General features: G+C 45.4%; 3 protein-coding genes across 5 annotated transcripts; all 3 read left to right on the forward strand.

The window, feature by feature from the left end:
• The first annotated feature begins 609 nt into the window (after positions 1-609).
• Positions 610-12,289, forward strand: zc3h13 (zinc finger CCCH-type containing 13). Of its 3 annotated transcripts, none has more exons than XM_061033075.1 (20): positions 610-761; positions 1,367-1,540; positions 2,346-2,449; positions 2,602-2,716; positions 2,804-2,915; positions 3,048-3,208; positions 3,358-3,506; positions 3,819-4,019; positions 4,180-4,341; positions 4,455-4,798; positions 5,013-5,498; positions 5,676-5,924; positions 6,196-6,709; positions 6,819-7,015; positions 7,273-8,517; positions 8,987-9,649; positions 9,746-9,889; positions 10,049-10,249; positions 10,402-10,565; positions 11,247-12,289. In XM_061033075.1, the coding sequence occupies exons 2-20, from the start codon at positions 1,376-1,378 to the stop codon at positions 11,448-11,450; spliced, it is 5,580 nt and encodes a 1,859-aa protein (XP_060889058.1). In that variant the 5' UTR covers positions 610-761; positions 1,367-1,375; the 3' UTR covers positions 11,451-12,289. The 3 variants fall into 3 exon arrangements, with proteins under 3 accessions (XP_060889058.1, XP_060889059.1, XP_060889060.1); XM_061033076.1 differs by having other exon boundaries at positions 2,807-2,915; XM_061033077.1 differs by lacking the exons at positions 610-761; positions 2,346-2,449 and having other exon boundaries at positions 1,399-1,540.
• Positions 12,290-13,380: 1,091 nt separating this feature from the next.
• On the forward strand, positions 13,381-16,509 carry rpl31 (ribosomal protein L31). The gene is made up of 5 exons (XM_061032735.1): positions 13,381-13,523; positions 13,957-14,060; positions 15,025-15,150; positions 16,233-16,345; positions 16,435-16,509. Exons 2-5 carry the CDS (start codon positions 13,957-13,959, stop codon positions 16,464-16,466), a joined length of 375 nt encoding a protein of 124 aa, XP_060888718.1. The 5' UTR covers positions 13,381-13,523; the 3' UTR covers positions 16,467-16,509.
• Positions 16,510-17,532: 1,023 nt separating this feature from the next.
• chst10 (carbohydrate sulfotransferase 10) lies at positions 17,533-21,554 on the forward strand. The gene is made up of 6 exons (XM_061032588.1): positions 17,533-17,672; positions 17,998-18,141; positions 18,224-18,327; positions 18,404-18,632; positions 18,811-18,916; positions 19,240-21,554. The coding sequence occupies exons 2-6, from the start codon at positions 18,036-18,038 to the stop codon at positions 19,790-19,792; spliced, it is 1,098 nt and encodes a 365-aa protein (XP_060888571.1). The 5' UTR covers positions 17,533-17,672; positions 17,998-18,035; the 3' UTR covers positions 19,793-21,554.
• The last annotated feature ends 327 nt before the right edge of the window (positions 21,555-21,881 follow it).

Below are 21,881 nucleotides of genomic sequence, written 5' to 3' on the forward strand. Positions count from 1 at the left end.
AGTGAACTGGCAACCCTCCGGTTCCCAACCCAAGTCCTTAAGGAATGAGCTGCAGCGTCAGTCTTTTGAATTTCTATGACTTCTAAGAGTAAATGTAGTTGAGCTACTGATCAATTACACCACACTCTGTGGAACAGTGGTGTAATTGATCAGTAGCTTGATGCTAGTCAACTTAAAGGTCACATATTATGCAAAAATAAGATAAGATAAGATAATCCTTTATTGATCCCCAGTGGGGACATTCAAGTGTTGCAGCAGTAAAAGACAAGAAGAAGAGCATGCATACGAGTGCAAATAAAATACGAATATATAGGAATAAAATAAAAATAAAGATAAATGTATGTATTTACAACTATAATTATACAGGACATTGAACTTTGACCTTTAAGAAAAGAAGATAAATAAAGAATATAGAGTGGTTCATTACACACTACAGAATATTCTTGACTCTAGGTCTGCGAAAAGATATACATATGTAACGAATTAAATGACATTTTTAAAGGATTAGAGTTCCGTCATTTTTAAGTTTCTCACTCCAGCCCAGTGTGTGGCGGTAACGCGCCTTCAGGCTGGTTGTCAACCGCCAATAAAACCAAACGAAGAAGAAGAAGGGCCGGTCATAGGATGCGCACCCTGCGCTAACATGAAGGCACACGGGGCAGGTTCTGCCTTTCATTTTAAAGAATAAGCCTTGTTATTTCTACAAGAGCTGAATCCTTTTACTGGACTAAAGTAGATGCGACACCGACTCAATATCTTGGGTGAGACGGCTTTTGTTTTTATCCAAAAGGCTAACGGACTAGTGGCTAAGTGTAGAATGAAGGCCCCGCGCTAAGCTAACTTTAGCATTAGCATTCGTTCGCTTGTTTAGTACAATGCCAGGCATGTGTGATGTTTAAAGGCGTAACTCCTTAACTAATAATCATTTAAATGTTTGAATGCAACAGCTTTAGTAGCATATAACTCTCGTTGTTGCTGGTTGTGAGGTTCAGCTCTCAACAGGTGAAGTTAGCATGTTTTGGAGGAGTCTTGCAGAGAGCTGAAACTAAAGGATGTGAATAAAATGTATTTTTATGGTTAGTCTTTAAGCATGCAATTTCCTTTTGGACAGGGGGTATAATAGGTGAAGCAAGCACTGCAAATAGAATAAATTAATTAATGTAATTACAACATTGCAGATGTTTAAAACACATCTGCAATGTTGTATTTTAACAGTAAACAGTATGACTATGGAATAATCACAAGTGTAAATAGATGAGCAAAGATGGGATTTATTCTACTGGCAGGATACTCCATTTGTCTCTTTTAACTGGAAAAGCTGGTGCTTGTAATAATGTTTATAATAATGAATTTGTCATACTTCCAGTCCTGCAGAATGTCCAAGATCAGGCGGAAGGTAACAGTGGAGAATTCAAAAACCATATCTGACAGCAGCAGCAGCACCCCGACCAGCAGCACCAGCAACAACCCCGCCGCCCCCTCCCGCCGGCCCAGCGTGTTCGAAAGACTTGGCCCCAGCACTGGGAGTAATGCTGCTGATGTATGTATTAACTACAGCTGACTGTCATGGTTGATATACAAATAGATAATGTTAAGGTTTTTAGCGTGTGTTGTAGCGTTTGCAGCAGATGCACCCAAGACTCTAAAGCCGTTTTCACATTTGCACCCCTAAAAATTTCTAGAGAAGCTCAGGCGAACTGCCCCTGAAATCCCCCTGAATCTAGAGGGTGTGGAAGGGGCTGACAAAGCAACAGAGCCCGCTAGTCAACGCTATACTGACAATATTTGCCTTTATGTCAACGCTATGGTTGGTTCAACAGAACGCAGCAGTTTAAATACGTGCACGGAAATCACACCTGTCACATGCAGACAGTCTGTGGTCGTGCGCTGATTCCCCTCCTATTTGCTTGAAGTGAATTCTCCTGATTGTATCCTCTCACTTCAGTTGACTCAGACTTTCTGCGGGGGAAAAAATACGAGGACTTAAGGAGTTTTGTGCAAGTGTGAAAGCACTAACACTGTTTTACTTTTATACAGTTAAAAGATTATTCCTGTAGAGAGTTAATTGTTTTAAAGCTTATGGTGTGGAATTTAATTAAGAATGAGAAATAACTATGTAGTCTTTATAGGCAGTTTTGTTGATGCGCTAGAGAAACACATTTTTTCAAAATATAAATAGGTTATTTTGACCCAGATTGTGTAAAAAACAAAAAAAAGGGGTACAAGGCCTCGTTCCTTTCACTTAACCTGAGGTTCTCCTAACATCACATCAGTGAAGACTGTCTCATCTCAGTTGATGTTGTTGAATGTGATCATGTTGCATCTGATCTGTTTGGGTCTTTCAGAGTCACTGTAGAAATTGGCTGAAGACCGGTAATTGCAGTTACGGCAACACTTGTCGCTACACACATGGAACTCAGCCACGAGGCAAAGGATTTAGCTTTAGTCGGTAAGATGGCTTGTTTTAGTTTGAATTTACTTTACATGTTTACTTTTGACATCAGGATTTCTATGTGGGAGTCCATGTGTTTTGCTTTTCAGGACGAACTTTATTATTTTGCCGTGTTCATTGGTTGATCAATGTTATTTCTCATGGAGCAGGTCAGCCGAGAGACCCACAGGTGATCTGCGGGAGAGGATGAAGAATAAAAGACAAGATGTTGACCCAGAAAACCTAAAGCGAGACCCAGAAGAGCCCACATCCCCCACAGCGAGAGTGAGTTCCCTACTCCCTCAATCTTTACTCTTCAAACAAATAATTGAAACTTGAAGAGTCAAAACATTTGTGTGTATTTGTCTACAGCAGAGAGACTCCTCCAGAGGCCGACACAGGGAGAAGGAGGATATAAAGATAACAAAGGAGCGCACCCCAGCCAGTGAAGAAGAGCCCACAGAGTGGGAGACAAACCGTGAAGGTAGAACAGCTTGTTTTCTTTAAGTCATGTCAACATCCATTTCATTACTTAGATTTGAAACAAAATAAATGAATCAACATTCATCAAGTTTGCGTTGGTATTTTCTAAGTCTCTGGGTTTTGTTTCCCTCAGACTCGGATATCGGTGACTACGACTACGAGTTATCCCTAGAAATGAAGCGCCAAAAGATTCAACGTGAGCTGATGAAATTGGAGAACTTGGAAAAGAGGGAGGAGATCGTCATCAAGAAAGACGAGACCCCCACCAAAACAAGAGCGACTGCCATGCCTAAAGTGAGGATCTATTTCCTACCTCTGCTTTGACTTTTTTTTTTTTTAAGAAATATATATTTTTAAGAATCACTATTTCTGCGAGCACAGCTCTGTAGCCCTTGTATTAGTAGCGGTCTGTTTCAACCTGATCTGTGGTCTCTGTCCTGCAGGCCTCCCCGGAGCAGTTAAGCAACAGAGATTCACCCTCATCCAGAAAGTCCAGTGGATCCCCAAAGCACAAAAGTGGAACAAAAGGCCCAGGATCTGGCAAGAAGGAGAAGAAGGCGTCTGTGTCCTCACCGGTTTCAGAATCTGCCAGGTAGGCATGCATGAGGGGGGGCTTTCAGATAGTATTCACAAAATGTCAAAGTTTAAATAGTCATGACTTGGGTGGTCATGATTCTGAGTTGAAGCCGGTGACGTCAAAATCGCCTTTCTGAAAATATTATCAACTTGAAGAGCTTAGAGCGGCCACACAAAAAAGGGGAAGCGCTTGGGGAAAAAAACTATGGGCATTCAGAGCAGTTTCAGAGGATCATTAGTTTTTCTTGTTAAAATATGGTTTAAAAAAAAGCGTTCACTGTCCTTGAAAACAATTTGTGTTTGACATTTTCTGTACTCGTATAATCAGGTCTTCTAAAGGAGGTCACAGTAAAAAGAAAGGGCCCCGGACTCCGAGTCCTCCTCCGCCAGTCCCTTTGGACATTCCTGTCGTTGGGAAGAAACACAAAGGCAAACACAAAAACAAGGAGAAGTCTGAGGAGAAGCAAAAAGAGGGGAAAGATCGAGGACGGGATACAGAGAAACACAAAGAGAAGAAGGAAAAACGCAGGTACAGTGATGAGTCAGTGTTCGACTGTTTTAATAATATCAGTGTGTCTACATGTCACTGAGAAATCACCGTGAAGATAAATCTGGCTGGTCTGTTGATATTTGAAATCATTACACATTTCTAACACTCGTTCTTTTCAACATAACCTTGTTGCCTGCAGAGACAGATCGGACAGTTCCCACAAGGCCAAGCGGTCGGTGACATCAGAGGAGCGCTCTGGTAGTGTGTCATCGCACCCGACTTCACCGCCAGCCAGAAAGAAATCCACCTCTCCTAAAGCTTCGTCCCATAAGGCCTCTGCCCTGGCCTCACCTCCTCGCAGGTAAAGGGCTCATGTCTCCTTAAAACCGCAGAACTACTTAAATTCCTCGGGTCTTTTTATTTTGATATTTTGAAAACATTTAGTCAGGTATTTACTGTCTCTTGTCACCGCAGGTGTCCTTCTCCTCCTCGCCGCCAGCACACCCCCACCCCTCCTCGCCATCTCTCCCCTTCCTCCCACTCCGGTTCCTCTGCCCAGCGGCACTCTTTGTCTCCTCGTCGGCGCCGCTCGTCCTCCCCCTCCTACCACCGGAGCACACCAGCTGCGGCCTCTACCTCTCCCCCTCCGAGCTCCCGCCGCTCCCCATCACCGCCTCCCTCCCAGGACGCCTCCTCCCCTCACCGCCGATCAGACAGGTCAAGCCCCAGCAGACACCACTCCAGGGGCCGAGAGAGAAGCCGGGGTGAGAGAGAACGGAGTCCGCCTGCTCAGGAGCGCAGAAATGAGCGCAGAGATGGTAACTTTCTTTTTCTTCTACTGTTTTGAATATTGTTTATTTCCTCTTAGTGGGAAGTCAGCTTGAAACTATACTGAAATCACTTATTTTCACTCATCTTTTCTCATACACAGCATTGTCTTTTGTTTGGAGGGTTATATAACAACAATATGTTTCAAGTGTTTTAAATTCATCCTTTCATCTGCTGTTAATTTTTTGTGTGTCTTGTCAACAGAAAGCCGCAGCAAGCGAGACAAGGACAGCATCCGCGATGACCGGGACTACGACTCTGAACAAGTATCATCACGGGACGCTCGTGACGATAGAGAGACCAGAGAGCGACGCGACGCTCGCGATCGAGGACGAGAACCGACGCGAGACTCTCGTGACCACAGAGACAACCGAGACGTGAAGGACTCCAGAGAGAGTCGCACAGAGACGCGCTCAAGCCGAGAGTCGCTGGAGATCCGTGACCGCGAACGGGAACGAGAGAGGGAGCGTGAGAAAGAGAGGGAGAAGGAGAGGGAGCGAGAGAAGGAGAGAGAGAGGGAGAGGAGCGAAGCCCACAGGAAGGAGGAGGCGCCTCAGGACGACAGGAATTATGGGAGAGGACACGGACGTGAAGAAATAGTGAGAACAGAAGGGAGGACAGAGACGAGGGTAGACAGAGCTGAGAGGAACGGACGAGGAAGGGGGCGAGCTAATGAAACGTCTGATAAAGGCAAGACTCATTTAATTAACTTTTTATAGTTTGTTTATTTGCAGCCATGAGAGAAAAAGTAAAGCATCAGCATTACAATAACGCTCATTATTCTCTCTCTTATTTTTAGCATCTTAATTGTGTGAAAAAGAGAAAAAGGAGCTTTCTCATCTTTTCTCTCTTTATCTCTTCTTCCAGCCTCGAACAGAAACTCCCGTGGTTCCCAGCTGGAAAGCAGCCACGACAGTTGGGAGTCGAGAAGCAGCGCGGTCCGTGAACGCAGCGCAGAGAGGAGCACAGATCGCAGTGTTACAGAGAGAAGCTCTGACAGGGGATCAGACCGAGATCGCTATGAGGGGGACAGGAGGGGAGAGCCGGCCCGAGACTCCTCCTACGACCGGAGAGGGGGGCATGCAGAGCGGGATCGACGAGACAACCGAGAGAGAGGTGCAGGGTTTGCTTCATTTAAGCTTGAAATCATGTGGAATATATAGTATATTAGTTGTTTTTCATAAAAGGGAGATCTGGTATTTTAAAGCTGGGGCATTATCTTTGATTTTTCTAAGTTCATAAATCTTTGGATCTACTTCATGTAATTGCTCCAGCTAGCAGCCATGTAGATTTCTGCAATGAATGTAGCGGAATCTCTCATGTAGAAATAGTTCCAGATTTAAAAATACAGAAAATCTGTTTTAATTTGAATTTCTATTTTCCCCAGATCAAAGAGCAGCCTCCCCGAGTCGACACCCAGGGAGATCAGAGAAGCCCGAGAGGGAGGAAAGGAGGGAGGAGCGCAGGACAGATGACAGACGAGACGAGAGACCCCGCGACCGGGAGCGAGAGAGGGAAAGGGAGAGAGAGAAAGAGAAGGACAGGGAGCGAGAGAGGGAGAGGGAAAAGGAGCGAGAGAAGGAGCGGGAGGCAGAGAAGGAGAGGGTCAGGGAGAGAGAGCGGGAGCGGGAACGAGAGAGGGAGCGCGAGAGGGAGAGGGAGCGCGAGAGGGAAAGGGAGCGAGAGGAGCGGGAGAGAGAGAGGGAGGAAAGGGAGAGGGAACGGGAGAGGGAGAGGAAGGAGCGGGAGAGGGAACGGGAGAGAGAAAGGGAGCAGCAGGAGAGAGACAGGCAGAGGGAATGGGAGGAGAGAGAGAGAGGGAGAGAGGAAAGGAGGGAGAGGAGGGAGGACGGAAGGGATGACCGAGCCGTGCGAGACACCCGTGATGATCGCAAGACGAGGCATGTATCCATCTATTTTATTCTCCATGTATGTTTGGTTAACTTGGATCTATGTCATTGTAGTGTGCTTTTTAAAAAATGTTTGTCTGTAATATTCCTCTTCTTGCAGTCGTAAAAGGCCCAGGGTGGAGAGCAGCCCGAGCCCCCGACCCTCCCCAAAGCGAGCGACGCGGGACCTCAGCCCAGCAGACAGCGACGGCTACAACAGCGCCGAGGACAAAAGTGAGCGCCTGATTGGCCGAGGGCAGGCCAAGATCCACCCTCAGCCCCTCCTCCCCAGCCCAGTGTGTCCGACTTCATCTGACAGTAGGAAAATTATTTGAAAGGACACGCTCCTGTTTAATGGGCAGTGCACTTTGTATTAACTGTAAACACATGGTTTGTTCAAAGGAAATGCTCTGTTCATCTTTCCAGTTTTATTCCTTTTTTTTTGCATCACTTGGAAATTGTGTCCCTTCCTGTTGTATGACTCCCACTGATGACGCAGTCTGCTGTGTCTAATTGCTGCAATGCTTGAAAAGAAGTGTGTCAAGAGTGTTTGACCGTTTTCTGTGCCTCTGAAGGTGATAAGCATCGTCTCCTGAGCCAGGTGGTGCGGCCCCAGGAGCCCTTGCTTCGTTCTCCACCAACCTCTGCCTCTGATGAAAAACCTGCCCACTGGAAGGACGAGGAGCGTAGAGGAGCCGGGGACAAGAGGGAAGCACGCGGCCGCCTCGAGGACCTAGAGCCTCGTGGGGAAAGAAGCAGAGTAGGTGACAGACGAGGGGAGCATCTGGCAGACCCCCTATCTGACTCCCGCAGCAGAGGCAGAGACCAGCGGGACTCCACCCCGCCTCTGCCTCCGCCACCTTCAGTTCCCGCCCCTGGCAGTGAGGACAGAGACACGGCGGGCTCCCAGTCTCACGAGGAAGGTAAAAAGAAGATAAAGTCACAGAGGAAGGGCTTGAAAAAGGGTCGTAAAGAAGAGGAAGGTGGCGGCGGGAGTAACCTGGTTGCAACAGGAGATCGTTTCAACCCAGAGCCTCCTGCAGGCGGATCCTCAGATGGAGCTCCACTTTTACACTCCCCCAGGAAAGGAGCCAAGAAGAAGGTGCTCGAAAGAAAGAAACGATCCCGAGGAGGAGAATCTGATGTGTCTGAAGAGGATTCATCCGCTCATCAGCCACATAGCAAAAGGAAGAGAGGTCCACGCACGCCACCGCCCTCCATGAGGCCTGATCATCGTGGGACTGGAGGCAATGTGGAGCCGCCTCCACTCGTCAAGATGGACAACTTCAGTGACTGGTCCGATGAGGAAGTCTCAGACAGAGCAGTAGGACCTCTGGAAGCACAAGCTCCCCTGACTACTGCTGAGAGAGCTCCTGCTGAGCCTCTGAGGAGAGGTGCTGCACGGGCGGGCAGGGACAGGGAGCGCTGCAATCCCCCTCCTATTGCACCGCTCCTCCCCCAGGAACCTCCAATGCTGCTGCAGACTCTGACCCCCCAGCCGCTCATGTCCCAGCCTCTGCTCCGTAAGCCTCCCCCTGAGCAGACACGCAGCAGCAGCATGGGGAGCAACCAGAGCCGCGCATCAACCAGACGCCTGAGATCGCCTTCAAATGAATCTGCCAACAGAGAAGACCCGCAAGGTCTGCGATCCCGCCGAGGCCGGCTGCAGGGCACCAACTCTCGGGACAGAGAACGAGAGAGGGAAAGAGAGAGAGAGCGGGAGAGAGACAGGCAGGTGGTGAATGATCCACCTGGAGCCGAGAGGAAGTCTCGGATTGACCAGCTGAGGAGAGGGGAGCCGAGCCGCAGCACCTCCTCAGGTAGATAAACAAACACAGTATGACTGAACAGGAACGTCTTCTGAAGAATAATTCCAGTATTTTTATCAGAATATAATCACACTCTTAACAAGTTATAGGCAAAGAAAGTTTCTTGAACTGCTTCTGTAGATTGTTTTAATCAAGCTGGGCTGTAATGGCTGCAACGTAATCTTCATGAGCATATTCATCCAATTAAAGAATGTCCACTTAAAGTTCTTGTTTTGCCACATGTATACTCTGATTGGTATTAAAATAGTCCGACAATGTTAGAGAAATAGTTTCTACATAAATTGGGAAATCCTTTAGACAAACAGAAGAAGCCAGTGCGACCTGTGTCATGGCACCTTGCTGAAGCAATCTACTGAAACAGTTGAATAACTTTTTGTAAACTCTGCTGTAAGGATCATCTTAAAATCAAATACTGAACTCTGATCCTACTCTAATGCACATCTTCTATATTGTCTTACAGATCGGCAGGATTCCCGCAGCCACAGCTCCAGACGCAGCTCTCCTGACTCTGAGAGACAGGCGAGATCCCGCGCCGGATCCTATGACAGCCGAGAACGTGAAAGGGAACGGGAGACGTTTGAGCGGGAGAGGGAACGAGACCGAAAGGACCTGCGGCCTCAGCAGCAGCAACAGCAGCAGCAGCAGCCGCTCCTCCTCCAGCAGCCCATACAACAACCGAGAGACTGGGAGCCTGAACCCAGAGACTGGCCGAGCAGGGGACGCGAGCCTCTGCTGATGCGTCCCGGTCGCGAACCTCTCCTGAGGGAGCGGGACATCAGGGACAGGGAACGTTTACTCCCTGAAGGACTCATCCAGCAGCACGAGCGTGAGCGAGAACGGGAGCGAGAGAGGGAGCGAGAGAGAGACGGCAGAGGCGGAGATCGAGAGAGGGAGAGGATGATGATGATGGATCTTCCGCCCCACGGCGATTCCAGGGCTTCGGCACGAGGGGATCTAAGGGGGGACATGAGAGGAGACCTGCGAGGGGATATGATGAGACAGGACAGGGGCGACTACGAGCCTTTGCTGCCAAGAGAAGCCTTCAGCCCTCCAGAGACCGACAAACCCAGCAACAGTCACCACCTGGAACAACGAGAGCTGGAGAAGACTGACAGCTTGGACGGTAAGAAGATGAAAAACATGTTTGTGAGTTTCTTTTTTTTTTTTTGCAAAATGTCCTTGCTGAATTTAAAAGAATCTGTGTTCATGGTGTTATCAGGAGACGATGATGGGAAAGAGGACGACGGGCAGTCGGTCGCATCCGTTGGAGAGGAGTACGAACCAATCAGTGATGACGAGCTGGATGAGATTTTAGCTGACAGCCAGAAGAAAGAGGATCAGCAAGAGGACGAGAAAATCACAGGTACAAGGAAACATTTGATAGTTCAGAAGTTATGCGTAAACTTAGATCCAAATATGTTGATTAGATCAAAGACTTTGCTTCTTGGAAAAAAAAAGATGGCGAGAAGAGTGCTTACATGTTCCACGTGAAGGTTAATTTACCCATTGCATGTTCTGCCAGGTCCTTTAGATGTGATCGATGTGGACTGGTCTAGTCTGATGCCCAAACAGAAGCAGGAGCCCCGGGCAGCGGGGGCAGCGCTGCTCCGGTTCACCCCAGGGGCCGTGCTCCTTAGGGCGGGCATCTCCAAGCGACTTGCGGGGCCTGAGCTCCTGGAGCAGGTCAGAGAGGTGTGCAAGTCTGAGCTGGATGACCCTAAAGGTGAGAGTTTTGATTCATTTCTTTTGGATCAGCTGTTGCAAAGACGACAACTGTCCGTGTACTGACAGTTTGTATTTATCTACAACGAATTAAGTGTAATGTTGACTTTATTTGTGTGATCCAATAAGTCTTTGTCCACTCTGCTCCTCCAGATGCTGACAAGCTATTTGAGAATGACCTGGGGGCGCTGAACATGGCGGCCCTGAACAGGCGGGTGGAGCGAGCAGGTTTACTGACGAACCTCGGGCCCTGCTGCAAGGCTCTGTGTGCACGCAGGGACTTCGCCATCCGCCGGCAGCTGTTAAAAAATGAAAAAGTAGGTGACATCCAGTCACATATAGGCTTTAAGTCTGTTTTCAAGTTCAGATCTGAATGACTATGGTACAGAAAGATTTGGACTGCTCTTGCATATTTCGGCAAAAGTTAAGTGTGAGATAAACCATGCAGTAACATCGCTCTCTTCAAATGAACCAGACTCCAAAAAAACGATTATTTACCGTACATGACAGGAGTTGCTGATCTACTGTTGAAATAAGTGTTTAGTTTTATGAAATTAATGGAACACAACACAAAAACACAAACAAACTGGGGCGCTGATGGTCTAGCGGTTAGGGCACGGTGGCTTTAGTCCTGCAGCTCATTTCCTGCGTGTCATTCCTATCTCTCTCTCTCTCTCCCTTTTTCCTACTCTATCCACTGATCTAAATCTTTTAGGGGACTTACTCTGATCAGGAGCATTTTCCCTGAAAATTACAATGATGCTGTTACAGGAGGAGTAAAAAAAAAAAAAAAAGTACATTTCAGTCATTTAGATGCCAAAACATTTACAAAAATATGGCCCAGGTTAAAAAATACTGAAATCTCCTCTTAAACTGCAGAGACTTGTCGAGTTCCAGGACCTTTCATTACTTTCTCTAGTCTGGGCGTCAGTCAAACATTCAGACTTTGCTCATGTATTGTTAGAAGAGATGTTTTAAAGTTTGTTTGTCCTCCTCAGGGCCTGACCAAACAGTACCCCGCCACGCCTGTGGTGGACACGGAGCTGCTGCAGATGAGCATGCGGCTCTTCAGAAGGACCATGGCCGGCCAGACGTCGGGACCAGAGCGGCCTGATGCCGCGTCGGGACCTGCAGCCGAGGCTGCTGCAGCTGGTAGTGGTAGTAAGGTTAGCACAGCGCAGCCTGAGGTGTGTGTGTCCTGAACGCCACGGATTGAAAGTGAACGCTTGTGTTTTGTCCGACTCCCCTGACTCTGTCCTGTTTCGCTACATGCATAGCCTTTTTAGTCATGAGAAGAAGAAATACAGAAAAACAGCAAACTAGTGAATCAGTTATACTTTACATGTTTTATGATGATCTGCAAGTGCTGTGCCATAGACTACCAGACATTTTTAGCCTATGGAGGTGTGTCATGAACCATGTATGAGAAGCATCAAACACACCTGAAATGACGTCATGTTTTTGTTTTTGTGCATTACAATGTTTTAGAGCAGCTTTTTAATTGTCAGTTCCACTTTGTCTAACCACGTTCAAGTGTTGTTTTCTTAGATTGTGCATTGGTTGATACAGCTGTGCATTAAAATGGTTAGATGTGGATTTTTGTAATGGGTCTTTTGCTTTTTACCAAGTGACTGTTCAGCCTTGAAATCATTTGATGTTATTCCTGTTTGTTTACACCATATTTCAAAGAATCTGCAGATCAAATCTAAAACATTTGCCGCAGATTGTTACTGATGAACACTGAAACATCCTGCAGGGACTTGAATGAACATTTCTCATGAATAAGCACTGCCAAACTATTCCTTTATTGAATGTACTTTGTTAGAACTGTTGGAACACATGATTGTTGTTTTTTTTGTTTTTTTTTCTTGATGAATGGTTTGGCAATGTCTCCCTGAAATAATGAACTGAAGCGAGCAGAAAGTACCAGATCTTTGACACTGCCATGTGGAACTTCTCTCTTAAACCTTCTTCACCCCATCCATCCATACAAAAAGACGCTAAAGCAGTAGCTGCTCACATAAAAAAAAAAGACTGAAAAGGTAAATAATTTCAACTTTAAATCGCATTACTGTGTTCCAGGATGACCGTCCAGAGTCCCAATAAAAAGACTTGGAATAGGTGGAGAAAATGAAACTCTGGGATGTGTTATATTCAACAAGTGACACTTAAAAAAAAGCAGGTTGTGCATGCTGTTGGACATAAATGCAATGGACGAACCAGCTTAAGGAACATTAGAATGGAGGAAAATGTCTGAAATCTAAGAGTCCACGGATTCATCATACATCACCCATGCATCAATAACTTTAAATCTAAGAGACTCTGGGCTCTGATAAAGCTCGATATCCTTTAATCTGACCACAGCTCCTGTTTGGAAAACAATTTCGTACATCTTATTTATTTTGTCTGACGTTCAAGGTCAACTTTAAGGTGTGAGATCAGGTTTAATGCTGTATTTTTTTTACTGTAAAATAAATGTAAAATGATCCTTTCTAATTGTGAAAATATTTTGCCGGATTAGGAGTACCTCGCTACAAGGAGACATTCAAATTAAGTGCTTGTTTATCGTGATGATCGGAGTCACCAGATGCATTTTGAGGTAAGTGCAGAAGTTGAAACGGGCATAAATGATTCATGCTACATCCATACTTAATGGAAATTTTGCAAGCAGAAAGTCCTAATTTCTCTTAAAGGAAATACATAATTTCATATTGAATGCAATGACAAGTTTCATAAGAAAGCAGAACAAAGACATAATGAGATAAATTACGGTATATTCTTTCTGATATTTGACAAAAGTTTCCCCCCCCCATCTTAATTCATAATCAAAGTCCGGCTGTTGATTAAGAAAAGGTAGAATACACTAAAATTACAGACTAAGCATGACTTAAAGGGGCGCTGGTGGCGCAGTGGTCCTCCGGGTGGGCGGCCGGGGTTCGAGTCCAACCTGTGGCTCCTTTCCTGTATGTCATTCCCCACTCTCTCTCCCTGATTTCCGACGATCCACTGTCCTATCTCTCCAATAAAGGCACAAAAAAGCGTTTTAAGGCCAGTTTCCAGTATAGGAGGACTTGCCAATGAAATTTCGACTTAACTCAGAAGTCATTATTTTATTCTGTTTATAAGGCTGTCGTTTCTGTGAGAGAACAATTCTAGGAACCATTAGTCGTACATTTGTTGTTGACGAACATTCTATAAAACGGACCAGCTTCCTTTACCCACAATCCTCCGCTTTGATTCCGTCCTTCCGACTTCCGCCTCAATTACGAGCTGAGGTGAGAATTCTTTTTCGGGAATTACGATCCTACAATCTAACGCCATCCTTCGATTTCAAAGCCCCTATTTAACAATTTTGTCTTCATAATACATTTATCGGAGTGTGTTTGTGCTTTGTGTGTGGGTTTTGATCTGTTTTAACGTGATTAGAGACATATTTTACAGCGGCGAGTGGTAGCATTGACGGACCCGGAATGGTCGCTGTGTCGCCCGGCTGCTCAGGGCACGTTTAGTCGTAGCTAGTGAGATTTAAAAACACCATATTTAATCACAAACAGCAGCAGGAAAAGTTTATGCTGCTAATTCTACCCGCATGTGTCATTTCCTGCAGTCAAAGCTGTAGTTTTTTGAGTTAATGGCCATGTTAGGAGGGTTTTGTGCATGCGAGAACTGAACACATCTGCAGTAACTTAACTTGTCTTGTTTTTCTAGATGGCCCCGACTAAGAAAGGAGAGAAAAAGAAGGGGCGTTCAGCCATCAACGAGGTTGTGACCAGAGAGTACACCATCAATGTACACAAACGCATCCATGGAGTGTGAGTACTGAGAGTCTGACTGTGGGAGCGACTTTAACTCACTTTCTGATTGTTGTTGTTTTTTATTTTTGATTGTGGCACATGCTGAAACTTGAAGCTAGGGCTGGATAACAAAAGAGAAAACTGATTGTACTTATGTCTGTGATTATTGTCAGTCAAACTCCAGCTGTAGCTACTAAAAGTAACCAATCAGCAACACATCCGCTTCATTAACAGTCCATGAGCTGATACCTGGTCACTGGAATACTCCCTTTTTGTTTTTGCTTTACGTAGCTCAGTCTGTAGGGACTTGGGTTGGGAACCGGAGGGTCGCCGGTTCAAGTCCCGGTGCGGACCAAATGTGGAAGTTGGTCTGGTAGCTGGAGAGGTGCCAGATCACTGCCGAGGTGCCCCTGAGCAAGGCACCAAACCCCCTCCCCGCCACCAGCTCAGGAGCGCCCGCTGTGGGCAGCTCCGTTACTCTGACACCTCTCCATTAGTGCATGTCCATAGGATCCTGTTTCTGCATGTGTGTGTATATTTCAGCCTGTGTGTGTGTTCATGACTTACAGAGTGTAAATACTGCGGGGATCAATAAAAGTAAATCTTAACCGTAAATGAACACCTGCCTTCAGCATCTTGCCAGGGAATCAGTGACCACATCAGCGTCTCCTGTGTCTACATTTTACACGGGACACACAAGGTGATGTCAGACAGGATTCATAGTTAATTAGTTGTAGGACAACTGGCAGGTTTTTTTTTGTTGTTGCATCAAACAGAAAAGTAGCAGCATGACTTGCCTCGCCTCAAGTCACATGGTTGGTATGAGAAGTCGTGCGACGCAACTTTTGCACGTAACAAATGTCAAAACGACGCATCGCTCCGACCTACACTGAGCAGAGAAAACGAGCGTTTAGATGTGATTCAGTGTTAAAACATGACAAATAGAAGAAAGGTAACAGTGAGTTTTGAATTCTCCCTGCAGGAGCTTCAAGAAGAGGGCTCCCCGTGCCATCAAGGAGATCCGCAAGTTCGCCGTGAAGGAGATGGGAACTCCAGATGTGCGCATCGACACTCGCCTCAACAAGGCCGTGTGGAGCAAGGGTGTCAGGTGAGATGAAAGTTACTGATGGTTTCATGTTGTTTAATGATTCAGAGCTGACAGTCAGCTGCTGTCAATAATGTTCTACTACCCGCTTTGATTTATGTTTTGTGGTTGGTTTATATTAGTACCAAACTACGTTCAGTGTGTCCAGGTATATTGTCCGATTTTTTTTTTTTTTTTTTTAATACCTGGGGGAAAATTGCAAGAAAAAGAGGGAGATCAAACAGGCGATCCCTTGAGCGAACACTCCTGACTGATGTGCGACGTCATGCAGAAACTGAAGCTTGTTTTGCCATCGTTTCAATATTTCCCCACAGCTGCTCTGCTGAGTATAAAATGTTTGTTGTAAACGCACCTCATCGTCAATATACAACCACACACCTGGGTCCCCTGATGTGATAGCTGAGTATTAGGTGAAACAATTACGATGATATTTGAACATCGTTAATGAGCAGCTGAAGGATGTTGTCAGCAGTAAAAAAAAAATGAACTGCAGAATGAGTCGAGGCAGGAAGCTGCTGTGAGTGGAGGTGTGTGTATGTAGGTTTGTTGTTGGCTCACGTATGAAATTCAAACTGCTTACGTGATAGTTTTACAGAAATTGAATAACTCTGAATGCTGTGCTTCACAAATATGTAGAGCAATTGGCAGGATTGATAAAATATCATTGTGTTGAGTCACTCGTTTTCTGATTCCACGTGAAGAAAAGGCAGGAAGATAATGGTGACGAGCTGTGTTTTCAAATCACTGGAAACATTTAATTTCACCTTCGCAGAACAGATATCCAGAATTTGAGCTTTTTAAAACGTAGGTTATAGAGCTTTCGCTGATATGCTTGTCATCCATACTGATGCTGCGGCACACTTCTAGCTCAGAATTGCATATCACAAAGCTTTCCATTATCAATCCGCCTCATAGATGAATTGTGTTAAAAGTCACTTGACACTCTTGGGACATGTCTTTGATTATGCTCTTGCATGTACCTGAAATTGGAGCAGAGTTTCACTTTCTGGTCAGTTCTAATTGCTTCTTTAAATCAAATTTGCATTGAGCAAAGATAGTAACTACGTGACGTTTGTGTCGTGCAGGAACGTGCCGTACAGGGTACGCGTGCGGCTGTCCAGGAAGCGTAATGAGGACGAGGACTCCCCCAATAAACTGTACACCCTGGTCACATACGTTCCTGTCACAACATGCAAAGGTAAATAAAAATACACTGAAGTCACCCACTTTGTCTTCTGAAGCAATGAAGAGTTTGTCACTAATCTGTCCTTTTTTTCTTCCTAACAGGTCTGCAGACAGTCAATGTTGATGAAAACTAAATTTGTTCCCTCTGCGAGTGGAATAAATAAAAAATAAAAGGACCTCTGTCTTCTGTCTTTATTTGTGTTTGTGCATGTCACTGAAGTGTTCATGTGTCCCTGTTGTTCCTGCATTTCACACAAAACAAGTGACCAGTGTTAATTAATATAAACTGAAATGCAAACAAACTGATGAACAATCCTAAACTATTATAACCTTGATGAAGGGAAAGACCCAGCTCTTTATGAATACCTACTAACTTGATGATGGTTGTGACGATGGTTTTTGTTTGATAACGACGACTTATAAGATGGTTTCTATACTGATTAGAGCTCTCAAGAACTGCTGTCAATGTTGTGCTTACCCTCTGGTCACTTCCTGTCAGCACCTGTGTGTCCAATCAGACTCAAAGCTGATCGTTTGCGCTTACTGACATTGTTCCCTTTTTTTCTAGATCCTTGCTTGTGTTGTACTTACTCTCTGATGTACGTCGCTTTGGATGAAAGCGTCTGCTAAGTGAATTGTAGAATTGTAGAAGGGTATGTAGATCACTTGGAAGCTACTGTGGACAAAACAATAAAGCATGTTATTCTATACTGTGAAGAGAAAAATAAGGAGCAGCAAAGACAATGGAAGTATTTTGTCGACTAAAGACATACATGGACACTGATTTTCTGTTTGCTTACAAATAAGAGCTATACGAATAAAGTATTAATTATGTGATTGACATATTAGACCAGGGATGGACAACTTTGGTCACAGCAAGGGCCACATTAATTTAATTCTCACTGCCAGAGAGCCAAATTGTAGGATACGAAAACGATTACAGTCAATTTTGTCTCCAATTTAACTCAACATATGCCAGTGATCAAATATTATTATGGACATACTTCTGGTTTTCATGATTTCATGGCAGATTTAGTCATGTTTTCTTCATGTTCCCGATTAATTGATGTGTAAAAATTGACCTGAGGGCCACAGACCCTTGATTAGACATCCTGATCCACACTCCATACCAGCAGGTGGCGGTAATGCAACAACTAGCTGTTTGTCTAGCGGGCGGCAGCAGCAGTTCCCGCTGCCCGCCGCTAGGGGGAGCTCCTCAGTTGATTTGACCGCTGCCGGATGTTGTGAGAGAACGGGGACGCTGCACCGACGCGATGTCACCGTCCAACATTCACGCCACAGTTTGCGCTGCTTCGAAGTAGCTGTCACTCCAAAAGCAGGTGAGATAAAGGACTGTAATGTGACCGTGTAGGTGTTGACACATTTTATTAACCTACCTGAATTAGACTTTTATTTAAGATGTCTGGGAGGGACAGGTGTGGCTAAGTGGCTAACTATGTAGCTCACGAGCCTGACTAAGTTCACAGTTTCTACTAATAGTTCAGGACTAACAAGAAGCACAAATGTTGCCCCATTGGAGACTTCTATTACAACGTCCATTTAGGAGCTAATAAAGGTGACACCTCCCGATATTTTGGGTGGTACTGGTGGGTTTCATTGTGCAGAAACAGTGTTTAATTCTCAGTTATGTGTGTGTTCATCCAGGTGGGAGCACCGCTCACTGGTTCCATGGCCGTCGGCTGATGGGCGGAGCGATGCGGCACCACTGGCTGCTCCTCGGGGCTTGCGGCTGGGTGCTGCTCATCCTCATGTTTGTCAGCAAGTTCATCAGCTTCAGGGCCATAGATGGTGAGCCGAGTACAGTGCCTTAGCGATTCATTGTGCAGCCCCCCCCAAGTGGGATTTAATAAATGTCGTCATGTGTTTTCAGACTATGGAGAGAGGCTTGGTGGTCAGAGTTGGACGGTGCCAGGAACCAAGCTGGTTAAACCCAACCCTGCGTCTGTTCTAGAAAAGCCAAAGCCATCTGATCAGGTGACTATTACAGATGATCCCTTCACGTGTTAAACCTTGCACTGTCAGTCATGTTCACGCTGCGTGTTTGTCTCAGCCGTCAGCTGGACCCACGGCGGCGGCGGACTGGCAGTCAGTTGCAGAGAGACGGGTGGAGTCGCTGTCCGCTGTGTGCAAGAACGGCAGCCTCAGGAATCTGACCCACGTCTCCATCAGCAAGTTCGTCCTGGACCGCATCTTCGTGTGCGACAAGCAGAAGATCTTGTTCTGCCAGACGCCTAAAGTGGGCAACACACAGTGGAAGAAGGTCCTCATTGTGCTCAATGGTAAGTATGGACGTGTGTGCGCATGTTTACAATCGAGTTAGCTCTACTCACATGGGCAGCAAATGACACTGGACACAACATCATTGACTAGAAGTCAAGCCTTTGTAAAACTCTCTGCTGTATATTCCCCCTGATACAAGGTTTAATTAGCTAATACAGTTTTTTTTGACATTGGTAGGAGGCTCCCCCTCGGTGGAGGAGATCCCAGAAAACCTCGTTCATGACCATGAGAAGAATGGCCTGCCCCGACTCTCATCTCTGAAGCCGCAGGAAATCACTCACAGGTTAGTTAGAGGAGAGTTGTTCAACCTATTTACCTTTAAAATGTGGACCAAGACGTCGCAGTCTGTCTCTGGAGGTCTCTCGGTTGTAAAAACCTTTTTTGTACTGGTATATTTGTAATTTCTTGCCTCCGTTGAACAGTTGTTTTGATAATCAGAGCCTTGTTTTGTCCAGGTAGATTGAGAGTGGTCTCTGCTGATGTGGTTGAGAATCGCTGATAGAACGGGAACTTTGGTCCAAGGTTGATAAAGCTCTATGAATGACCGCGGTACAAAAGGATGATTCCTTACAAACGTGTTAAAACTCGTGTGTTTCCCCCCAACAGATTAAGCACCTACTTTAAGTTTCTCATCGTGAGGGATCCGTTTGAGCGCCTCATTTCTGCCTTCAAGGACAAGTTTGTGAAGAACCCTCGCTTTGAGCCTTGGTACAAGCACGACATCGCTCCAGCCATCATCCGTAAGTACAGAAAGAGCCACCGTGACAGTGACCAAGCCGCCTCTGGCCTTCACTTTGAGGACTTTGTGCGTTACTTGGGCGACGTGGAAGGCCGCCAGCGCATGGACCGGCAGTTTGGCGAGCACATTATTCACTGGGTGACTTACGCGGACTTGTGCGCGCCTTGTGAAATACACTACAGCGTGGTGGGTCACCATGAGACGCTGGAGGAGGACGCCCCGTACATCCTCAGAGCGGCCGGCATCGACCAGCTTGTGTCCTACCCGGCCATTCCTCCAGGCATCACCCGCTACAACAGGACCAAGGTGGAGCAGTACTTCTCAGGCATCAGCAAGCGGGACATCAGACGTCTTTACGCACGCTACCAGGGTGACTTCCACCTCTTTGGTTACCCCAGTCCAGACTTTTTACTGAACTAAAATCATTAACACTGAATAAAATACATGTTTTCACATAATCTCAAAGAGGTGTATCGTAGCGGACTGTGTGCCTCAGCACGGGCAGATTGAGAGGCAGGGATGCACATGATTGCACACTGTTATGTCTTTGTTCTTATTTTAGCAACTGTCGTTAAAAGTACTGACGAAGTGTTGCCCTTTTGGCCTCAAATTGCTGTTCCTATATTTAAAAAGTGTTTTTTAATGGCGAGAGAAGCCGTCACTGATACGCAGATTTAGTTCTGCTAAAGGTCGCAGAATGTTTGATTTTTGTTTCGGAAAAGGATTTCCCATCTTTTATTTAACGCTAATGACTGAATAATCCTCGTATTTCAAAGACATGTACTCGGTAATACCAGGGATACAGGCCCGTCGCCCTGTAATGTAGCTATTTAACTGCACTGTTACGATTCTGTCCATGCACTTCAGGTTTTTGACATGTTGAGTCTTAATTGTTCTTGCTATCAAAGATGAAGGCAAAGGCGGCCTTGTGTCAGATGTTACAGGATCTGGACAGGCCGAGTGATTGACAAGAAAATAACACTATTTGATGTTATGTTGCTCTTTTTAAATAGATTTGATTTTGTATCTAAAATCAGTTTTCATTATGAACATTAACTGTTAACTTTTGCTCCATGAAATGAATATTGAGGGGAATTTGAGTATTTTTGACCTTGGGCATCATTTCTACAGATTTTGGGGTTTTTAAAGACGAAAGGTTCAAAACGTTTTGGAGTAGCTGGAGGAAATGACTTAAATCTGAAGCCATGCTGTAATGGCGGAAACATAATCTGGGCCAACTCAAAGTGCGTCCACTGTGAGAGCCTAAAGAAAGGATCCCTATAGAGAAATATTGTTTTTGTCTCAAGCTAAAATACTTTAATCTGACCAGGAATCATTCTAAAGGCCCTGACACACCAAGGAGATCGTTGACCATTGGTCCTTGTTGGACCATAAATAAGAGCTTTTAGGGGATATTTTCCCTTTCAAATGACGCCTGTAGACCCAAATATGTGTACAAACATGGCCCAGGTTTTAAATACTTGAAGTCTTCTCTAAATACCATGTAATAGCATCAAAATGGTTTTAAAAGAAATGACTATCACACTGAAATGACGATCGGGGTCGTGCCCTGATCTGCACTGTAGCCGTTGTTCTGCCTTTATGAAAGCTGAAAAGGTCAATAATGTGTTTGACTCTGCAGTGTTTCCCCTAGGTTTACAGCGTTGGGGGGGGGGGGGGGGGGACAAGACGACACGACGACTTGAAGGAATCATAAATGTGTTACTTTTAATGACAGATGTCCTTTTCTCTTGGAAAGGTATCCTTAAATGACTTCTTTCCCTGATTTCCGACTCTAACCGTTATCCTATCTCTTTTTTTTTCTTTCTTGACCTTCAGGGGGGGCGGGGGCGGGCCGCCCCCCCAATATAATGTTAGGGGAAACACTGCTCTGTATTTACTCAGCTGTTGTCTGGATGGAGACTGGCACTGGATTTTAAAGGATCATTTTTCTATCAGGACCGTCGTGTGTAAATGTTCTTAACATGACTTGCAACTCAACATTTGTATCACATGTTGCTATTTATATAATATTATTAACCTGCTGCTTAACGGTGGCACAAAGAGGGTCTGAAGTATAGATGGAACTGCGTCCCTACTACCACCTAGTTACCTTCTGGACAGGTGGCTCTAATATGAGAGGACTACACTAGTTAGTAATAAAGTGACATGGAAAATTAAAGTATTTGTGCTCTTACTTTGCTTGAACACTTAATTAAATCTTCATTTCTCTGCAAGTAGAAACGCTTAAAATGTCCAAATGCAATGACATTAAACATCCACAGGGGGGCAGTAAACACTTCATAATGTGACAGCTTCTTCCAAGAAACTACAAACCCATCTGAACCCTTGAATAACTGCCCTCACTGACGTGTGTTGTGTTGACATTTGAACCGTTAAATAATGGCAGAACAGCTACAGACATCCACACAAACACACACAAACACAAACACACGTGGTCGTGCAGGATTTACGTTTAGTGTCATCTCTACAAGCTTACCTCAGCAGG

This window comes from Labrus mixtus, chromosome 24 (assembly GCF_963584025.1).
Source record: "Labrus mixtus chromosome 24, fLabMix1.1, whole genome shotgun sequence".
NCBI classification, from domain to species: domain Eukaryota; kingdom Metazoa; phylum Chordata; class Actinopteri; order Labriformes; family Labridae; genus Labrus; species Labrus mixtus.